General features: G+C 52.0%; 1 protein-coding gene across 1 annotated transcript in view; it reads left to right on the top strand.

Moving 5' to 3' along the window:
* The first annotated feature begins 453 nt into the window (after positions 1–453).
* Positions 454–9,351, top strand: part of LOC144101297 (uncharacterized) — a 28,444-nt gene continuing 19,546 nt past the window's right edge. The window contains exon 1 of the mRNA XM_077634404.1: positions 454–780. Coding sequence (XP_077490530.1) covers positions 576–780 — 205 coding nt within the window. The 5' untranslated portion in view covers positions 454–575. The remainder of the gene's footprint in view (positions 781–9,351) is intronic.

The raw sequence follows: 9,351 nt of genomic DNA, 5'->3' as shown, positions 1-9,351 counted from the left end.
AGACGAACACGGACACGAGGGGAGACACCGCAAAGCGCTGCTTTGTGGTGTCTCCCCTCGTGTCCGTGTTCGTCATTTCTGTGAATGTAAGCATTAAATACCAACTCGCCCAGCAATTGATTTTACCCAATTATTGCAGAGCCCTCCCCTACAGCACCAAAGAATTTTTTCTCTCTCTTTACTTATTTCACTCTTTCCTCCACCTTTTCTCTCACACTGTGGATCAGGTGTCCACTGAGAGAGAGGCAGTGCTGCGGGTTTCATTTCCTCATAACCATTTTTTTTAAATTGCCGCTCATTACTTCCCTTACCACGACCTCCTCGTCCTCCTCCGTGCTTCCCCAGTGCCATGGCTCTGCCGATCGCGCGTTCGAGTCCTCGTGCGCCACGTGCGCGTGGAGCTAGGGCATAAAAAATAAGCGCTTTGTCTTCGCCATTCCGGGCAGGCCACGAGGCGTCACGTGCTCGCCCGTTGCACGAGGCAGCGGCTACGTTCTAGCTCTCGAAGCAGCGACGGCGGGGCGACAATCGTCATTCGAGAGACTCGACTGCGGCAAGACGTCGGCTTAGGAGCCATGGAGTCCGCGGGCAGCTCGACAAGTGGCGGCGGTCAGCGCAGCACCAACAAGAGTTGGACGAACGAGAAGGAGGCTCGACTTATCAGCCTGTACGGAACGCACCGCCTGCTGTGGGACAGCCGTCACCCCGCGTACTATAACAAGGACAGCCGCGAACACGCCATCAAGGCCATCGCTCAAGGCTTGGACAACGAGTTTAATGGTGAGCTTTCCGATGCTTCGCCGTCGTTCTGTTTCCCTTTGTACGTGTGGGAGGACGTTGCTTCTTGCATTATTTTTCTTCCTTGTCTTGGTCTAAAGCAGGCGCACCTTTTATACAAGCGTCTTTGTAGAGTGTAGCGATTTGTAGATGTATCCTGCGTTCCGTATTCGGGGAAAATTTCTGGGTCACTGCGGTGAACGCCGTAGAAGCTGAAAGCGCGAGCTGTCGGCTCCCGGACGCGGTAGGTCGCGAACGCTTGAGAACAGCACGCCTTCAGATACCGTATTCTCCCGCTTCTAGCTTCCATTTCAAGGTCACAGACTCCTTTGGACACCATCTGTTCGCATTCATAGCTTTCATTTCAAAGTCACAAGAAATGTCCATTCGAGGCTTATGGTGTAACCCACCGCAATGGCTCAGTAGTTAGGGCGCTCGGCTACTGATCCGGAGTTCCCGGGTTCGAGCCCGACCGCGGCGGCTGCGTTTTTACGGAGGCGAAACGCTAAGGCGCCTGTGTGCTATGTCAGTGCACGTTAAAGATCCCCAGGTGGTCGAAATTATTCCGGAGTCGCACCTCTTTATTCCTTTCTTCTTTCACTCCCTCCTTTATCCCTTCCCTTACGGCGCGGTTTAGGCGTCCCCGTATATGAGACAGATACTGTGCCAATTGCTCTCTCCAAAAACCAATTATCATTATGGTATAACTAAGCCTAACGCGGCAAAAAGTATAGCCATTGTGCTGTAAGGTCGTGGGCTGTAAGCGAATGCAGTTTATGACGGCCTTTTCTTTCCCCAGTTTGTCTTCGATAGCGTTTTGTTTTTATGACGCCTCATTCACTGAGATACACGGATGCCAGTACTTTTTGATGCGACAGCGTTAAGGAGCTCGTGTCGCAGAAAAGCCGGTGTCGTCGGCGTCTGTGGCCGTGAGCAAAAAATTGCGCATCTCGGTGGACGCCTGAACCGCGCCGTAAGGGAAAGGATTTTCCTTCCCTTACGGCCCACTTCGGGTGTCCACCGAGATATGTGAGACAGACGTCATTTCCTTAAATTGTCCTACGGGCCACGCGTCGCGCCGAACGGGCGTTGGCGTCCAGTGGACTCCTTGGCAGCGCTGCAACACGCTGTCGCGTCTCACTCTTAAAGACTGAGCTTAAGCGTCCTCCAAATTTTTTTCTTTTTGTTTGCGCAGCGCCCGCGTTGCTTTCGGTTTCCGGACTGCACGGCGTTCGGGCAGTTTTTCGCGACTGCATCGCTAGCGTGGTACGCGACTCCGCAGCTTCTTTCTTACCCACCCCGGTGGCTCAGTGGTTAGGGCTACTGATCCATAGTACCGAGGTTCGAACCCGACCGCTGCGGCAGCGTCTTGGTGGAGGGGGGACGCGGTGGCAGCGCAGCAGTGCAGGGGCAGGGGAATCCCCGGCTCCTCCGCCGACATCTGGCGCGCTGAAAAAAGGCGGGAAAGGAGCGCAGCGGCAGTCTCGGCAGAGGCTGCCCCCGCTCCCCAGGGACGATTTCAAGATTATTTTGCGACCGAAGGGACTCGTAGTGAAGTCGCTCCAGCAATTTCAAGTGGCCCGGGCCGTAGCCGCGGCATGTAGCAACAAGTTCGAGGGAAGAGACATGATCGCCAGGCTGCGCACAGGATCCAACACAATAATCGTGAACGCGCCGAATGAAGAGGCCGCCCAGCTCGCGAGGCGCATCACTAGCATCACGATCGAGGGACGCTCATACGACGTGAATGCCTACGTGGCCGCACCGGAAGACACCCGGCGTGGCGTGGTACACGTAGTGGACCCCGGAGCGACACCGGAGGAACTGAAAGCCGTCTTGTGGACGCGCACACAGCGTGTCACCATCCACAGCGCCCGAAGACTAGGCAAGACCAAGACGGCCGTCATCACCTTTACCGGCCCCATCACACCGAAACGCGTCATCTACTGCGGAACCGAGTAATTATGCTACCCGTACCGGCCCACAAGACAAATCTGCTACGTTTGCTGCCAACAAGGTCACCGCTCCGACGTGTGCCCCACACCGGAAGCCAAGGCTTGCAAACAGTGCGGGATGCAGAACCCGCCAAATGATCACCAGTGTACCCCGATATGCCTGATGTGCGGAGGCAACCAAGTTACCGGATCAAGGGAGTGCCAAGAGCGACTAAAGAAAGCCAGGGAGCTGAGAGGCAAGGCCAACAGCGGCGGACGCGATAGCAGACGCCGCAGCCGTGACGACCGCGGCAAGAAGCCGAGGTGGTTCAGCTCGGAGGAGGAGACCTCGCGGAGCCGTTCGAGATCCCGGGCGTCGCGGAGCCGTCCACAGAGCCGGTCATGGTCCTTCCCGCCCCTGCCGCCCCCGACTATCAAGGGAAGGAGCCAGCAGCAGCAGAAAAAGGAGCCTACCCGAAAGAGCAGCGGCGTCAAGGTGAGCTGGCGAGCCGAAAACCCCTGGATTGCTCCGCACTCGGGTGGGGTAGCTAAAAAACAAAACAACAACACAGACAGCAGCCGTGAACAGCCTAGACAGGATGACGCGGAAAAAATAGCGCAGAGACGCTAATTAGAGCTTTCACACGCTAGGCAGAAAGGGCTAGAACGCCAAATAGCAGAGCTAACGAAGGCACTGCGAGGCCTTAGGTCGAACAGCCCTCCGCAGCCGCAAACCGTACAGACCCAAGCCCCGTCGCAAGCTGGAAACGAGTATTTCGCCATGTTTTAAGCAGAGATTCAGCAAATGATACAGCAGATGATGCAGCAACAGCTCCAACAAATACAGCAAGTTCAATTACATCCGCACACTACACCGAAGCTTAAACATGGCCAGTACAGCTTTAAGCAAGCCGGAAACCTAAGATATATGGAAATGGAACTGCAGTGGCTACCGTAAGAAGCAGGGCCTCCTCCAACAATACATTCACACACAACAAACACCGCCCGACATTATAGCGCTTCAAGAGACGGGAACCACACCGACACTCGCGGGATACACGTGTTACGAGACTCACGATAAAGGGAGAACGGCAACCCTAGTCAGCAAGGCACTCATCGCCATAAGCCACGACAGGCTAGCCGACACCGACGTAGAGCACGTGAGGGTAGAAATTATACCAAATAACAAGGAGAAAGAAGCAGTATCTTTATTGTGAGTGCATGCAGGCCCCTGAAACAGAGGAAGGCAAAATTCTGCGAGTGTTTCCACGGTGCACGAAAACTAGCGAAAGACAACACGCTAATAGACAACACGCTCCTGAGAGTTTGGCGAGGAAAGCAAAACCGCACAGTCCCCACCAGCGACGAGTTAAAGCTCAACGTCTACCTCGAGGGAAACCTGATACCGGAAAATGCGCTGATCAGAATCTTAGGGATGTGGATACTGTCAAACCAATGCTGCACCCACACCCTCGCCCTACTCAAAGCATCCACCCTACAAGTGGCCCGCATGATCACGCGCATCTCACACAGACGCCACGGCATGCGAGAGGAGGACACACTCAAGCGGGTCAGAAGCCTGGTGGTCAGCCGAGTGGCATACAGCCTCCCCTACTACAATCTCATCAAGAGTGAGGTACAACAGGCGAACGCGATTCAACGCAAAGCCTACAAAACCGCACTCCCCCTTCCCCACAACACCTCAACCTAAAAGCTCCTAGCCTTAGAACTACACCACACCTTCGAGCAATTGAGAGAGGCGCAACTAGTCTCCCAACTGCGCAGACTACAGCAGACCCCTTCTGGCAGGGAGCTCCTGAAGAAAATTGACTGCGCCGTTCAACTTCAAAAGATACAGAGGACCGAAACAATTTCGGACTAGTATCGCAACACACTAAAAGTAGCACCCATACCCAGGAACATGGATCCCGTCCTACACAAAGCACGCAGAGAGGCGAGGGCTGAATACCTACAAAAGACACTAGCACCCCAAGAAACGACGGTATACGTGGACGCAGCCACTTACGTCAGAGCAGCGGGGCAGAGCAATAGCAACGCGGTAGCAACGGTGATTGATTCGAACCTACGCGAGATCGCCAGCGGATCACTACAAGACTGTACGATAGTCGAGGCTGAAGAAGCGGCCGTCGCTCTAGCGGCAGCGTAGGGCTATCGGTCTAAACGGTCCCTAACGATCCTTACAGACTCACAAACGGCAAACCGGAACTACCTACGCGGCAGGATAGAGCACGGAGTGCTCCGCATACTCCGCTCCGGAGACCACATAACACAACGACAACCAAAGAACCAATTAAGCATACGATAGTATGGACGCCGGGACAAACGGGAGTGGCAGGGAACCATGATGCGGACAGGATAGCTCGAAGGTACACTTATTATCGAGCATCCAACGTAGGCGACCTCGAGAGGACCTAACCTGTACCCCAAGACTATTCGGCGATACTAAATTTCTACAAGGGCGGCAGAAAGCGGTATCCACCACCGCACAACTTCCTTAACAGAGAGATTTCTGTCACAGTTAGGCAGCTACAAACGTGTTCGTACCCGGACCTAAACGTATCCCACACAATACAATGACAAATGCCACTGGTGCCACGAAACACCCACGCTGTATCACATAACGTGGACATGCCAGCAGATAGACGTGGTTCCCGTTATACCAAACCCGAGTGCGGAGCAATGGAAGGGAGTGCTCTCCAGCGATCGCCGGGTCGACCAAGAAGGTCTGATTCGGCGAGCAGAACTGGCAACAGCATCCAGTGGAGGCCTGGACTAAGGGCAACCAACCGTTGTGCAAGAAGATGGACGAAGCAATCTGAAGACAGCAGAAGAAAGTTTTTCACTTACTCGGTGGAGGCGAAACGCAAAGGCGTCCGTGTGCTTGGTGATGTCAGTGCACGTTAAAGATCTCCAGGTGGTCGAAATTATTCCAGAAACCTCCACGACGACACCTCTTCCTTTCTTCTTTCACGTACCGCTCCTTTATCCCTTCCCTTACGGCGCAGTTCAGGTGTCCGCCAAGATATGAGACAGACACTGCGCCATCCATTTCCTTTCCCCCAAACCGAAATTTCAACCCAAAATTAACAACTGGTTTTTGGGGAAAGGAAATGGCGCAGTATCTGTCTCATATATCGTTGAATACCTGAACCGCGCCTTAAGGGAAAAGATAAAGGAGGGAGTGCGAAGAAAGGAAGAAAGAGGTGCCGTAGTGGAGGGCTCCGGAATCATTTCGACCACCTGAGCATCTTTAACGGGCACTGACATCGCACAGCGCACGGGCACCTTAGCGTTTTGACTCCAAGAAAACGCAGCTGCCGCGGTCGGGTTCGAACCCGCGAACTCCGGCTCAGTAGCCGAGCGCTCTAACCACTCAGCCATCGCGGCGGGTCTACCCAAAACCCAAATTTTCAATTTTTACTCAATCACGCGCACAAACTGAACACATTTCTCATTGTGTAAATAGTTTGTGTATATTACCTCTCCCCCTATCCTCTCCTCCTGTCCCCTCACCTCTTTCATTTCATTTCTGCATTCTGCCTTCTATCCTTTATTTCCGCTGCCCCAGCTCAGGTGTTTCACAATCGATGGCAGATGCCGGGGCTAGCAAAAATCTTTTCCTTCGTTTTTATAATTATTTTAATAAAAACCACTCACTACTACTACTTTTAGCCCAGCTTCGAGCGCGTTTTGCAATCTTTTTCGCGGAAGCATGAAAAAACAAAATGCTCCTCGCTGCAGCTGCATTTCTTCTGGATTCAGGACGCGAAGCCGCTGACAGTCCTGGGCGCGCGGCCGCTGTTCTTGCTTCAGAGAAACAAAAGACGCCTGGTTTAATTATGTGCTTCTAGATTCTCTCCGGTCCTTCTCAACAGCAGCTGCAAAACCAGTGACTATACATTCGCAGACGTGAGCGTCCACATAGATCTCCTCGTCGGCGCATGAACCCGCCGCGCTGTTGTATGGCGTGCGGCTGGCGGGCAACAAAGTCGCAGGTTCGGATCCTGATACGGCGTCCGCATTTCCCCGTGCTGTTCGTGCTAGCGCATGTAAAAATTGACGGAATATCTCAAAAACTGATGCAGAGAAGTTAGTACGGTTACTTTTTTCTGTCTGCTACGAATGCTTTGCCCTCTGGCAGACGCAGCGACAGGCAGCGTCTAGCTTTGCCGCAGCTTTGTGCATTAATAATTTTATGACGGTGATGATGGATTTGCAAAACGGTATTAGTCTGGGATAGTCGGTACATTTCACAAGAAAAGGTACAGCGCAAAAAGACGGGACTAAAGGAGTGGACAGACAGGCGCTCAGTTGCGACTTATGATTTTATTCCTGTGATACACAATAAATATAAGAAGCTAAGCACAATCAACGTGTGGCATTGCATCGCTGATTGAGTACGTCAACAAGACATAAGAAAAGGAGGAAAAGGTAAAACCAGCTCTAGTCACTCAGCAGCTCAGCTAATTTCTTTTTGAGTGAGTGCAAGATGTGGCTTAAGTGGTTTATGTGGGTTGAACGTCCCAAAGCGACTCAGGCTATGAGGGACGGCGTAGTGAAGGGCTCCGGAAACTTCGACCACCTGGGGTTCTTTTACGTGCACTGACATTGCACAGCACACGGGCCTCTAGAACCTGCGTCTTTTAGGCCGGCGCTGAGCGCCATAACCACTCAGCCACCGCTGCAGCGACTGAGTGCAAGAGATGGCTTGCTCACGCACTTTTCTTGCTTTTCATGATTCAGGAACGCTTCAACTATTTCCCGCGTGCGCTTGTCTCTATGCCCGTACAAAATTGTTGTCGTGCTGAAACCTGGGTTGCATTTCCACTCAAGCTATTGTTAGGCAAGATTAGTTTTGGGAGGTGGTGCCAATGAGCGTTCATGTTCTCTTAAGCGTCCATTCACGCATCTCCCGTTTTATCCCATGTAACATAGTCCGCAAGATTCAAAAGCCAAATAATGAAGCTGGGAATGGCTGGTTCATGATGAGCGCAGTGGCGGAAAAGATGTTTGCCGACTTCCAACAAAGAAGAAAGGGTGCCTCCCGTAAAGATGTGCACAGCAGTGTTTTTGCATTAATACCTTATCTACACAAGGTATTGCACAACTTGAAAAGGATAGCCGGGAAATCCGGTGTGCGAGTCGTTTTTTCCGCTCCGAACAAATTGCAGCGTCTTTGCAAGAAAGTCAACTGTGAAAGACCGCCACCTGCCGATTTTGAGAAGAACCATAAATTCCGTTATGTGCCGTGCCGAAAAAATGTAGTCTACAAAACTGAGCTATCTTGTGGAGTATGCTACATCGGACAAACCGGGAGATGCGTGAATGAACGCTTAAGAGAACATGAACGCTCCTTGGCACCAGCCCCCAAAACTAATCTTGCCTTACATTGGCTTGAGTTCTAATGAATAATATTAATAATAATTGGTTTTTTGGGAAAGGAAATGGCGCAGTATCTGTCTCATATATCGTTGGACACCTGAACCGCGCCGTTAAGGAAGGGATAAGGGAGGGAGTGAAAGAAGAAAGGAAGAAGGAGGTGCCGTAGTGGAGGGCTACGGAATAATTTCGACCACCTGGGGATCTTTAACGTGCACTGACATCGCACAGCACACGGGGCGCCTTAGCGTTTTTCCTCCATAAAAACGCAGCCGCCGCGGTTGGGTTCGAACCCGTGAACTCCGGATCAGTAGTCGAGCGCTCTAACCACTGAGCCACCGCGGCGGGTTGCAAAAGCATGCACCCCAGTCGTTTTTTCCGCTACTAACAAATTGCAGCGTGTTTGCCAGAAAGTAAACTGTGAAAGACCGCCACCTGCCGATTGTGAGAAGAACCATAAATTCCGTTATGCGCCGTGTCGAAAAAATGTAGTGTACAAAACTGAGCTATCTAGTGGATTATGCTACATCGGACAAACCGGGAGATGCGTAAATGAACGCTTAAGAGAACATGAACGCTCCTTGGCACCAGCCCCCAAAACTAATCTTGCCTTACATTGGCTTAAGTGCTAATGCATGCACCCCAGCTTTCAGCACGACAACAGTTTCGTACAGGCATAGTGACCAGAGCACGCGGGAAATAGTTGAAGCGTTCGTAATTCATGAAAAGCAAGAAAACTGCGTGAGCATGCTATCTCTTGCACTCGCGCAAAAAGAAATTGAATATCTTAGCGACTGAGTCACTAGTGCTGGTTTTAGTTCTTTCCTCCTTTCCTTCTGTTTTGTGGACGTACTCAATCAGCAATGCAATGCCGCACGTTGATTGTACTTAGCTTCTCATATTTATTGTGTTATGGCAGCAATAAAATCATCAGTCGTAAGTCAGCGCCTGTGTCTGTCCGCTCCTTTAGTCCCGTCTTTTTGCGCTGTACTTTTTCCTGCGAGGGGTTTGCTTTTGATCATATATGATTTTACTTACGGCTGGCGCAACGTGTTCCTCTTGACGCTTGCGCGTCTTCGTCGCCTCAGCCTCTCTCTTCCTAAGCTCGGCGTCCCATTGGCGCCTACGGTCACGTTAGAGAGCGAGATCTCCAGCTTCTCTCCGCTGCCGCCTAAGCCGCTGATTAGTCAGCTGAGCGCATTCAGCTGCCTTAGGGTTACTCACCGACCTTCCGTGCCGT

The sequence above is a fragment of the Amblyomma americanum genome, chromosome 1 (genome assembly GCF_052857255.1).
Source record: "Amblyomma americanum isolate KBUSLIRL-KWMA chromosome 1, ASM5285725v1, whole genome shotgun sequence".
NCBI classification, from domain to species: domain Eukaryota; kingdom Metazoa; phylum Arthropoda; class Arachnida; order Ixodida; family Ixodidae; genus Amblyomma; species Amblyomma americanum.
The sequence above is the reverse complement of the archived record's forward strand: the minus strand, read 5'-3'. Positions and strand labels throughout refer to the sequence as shown.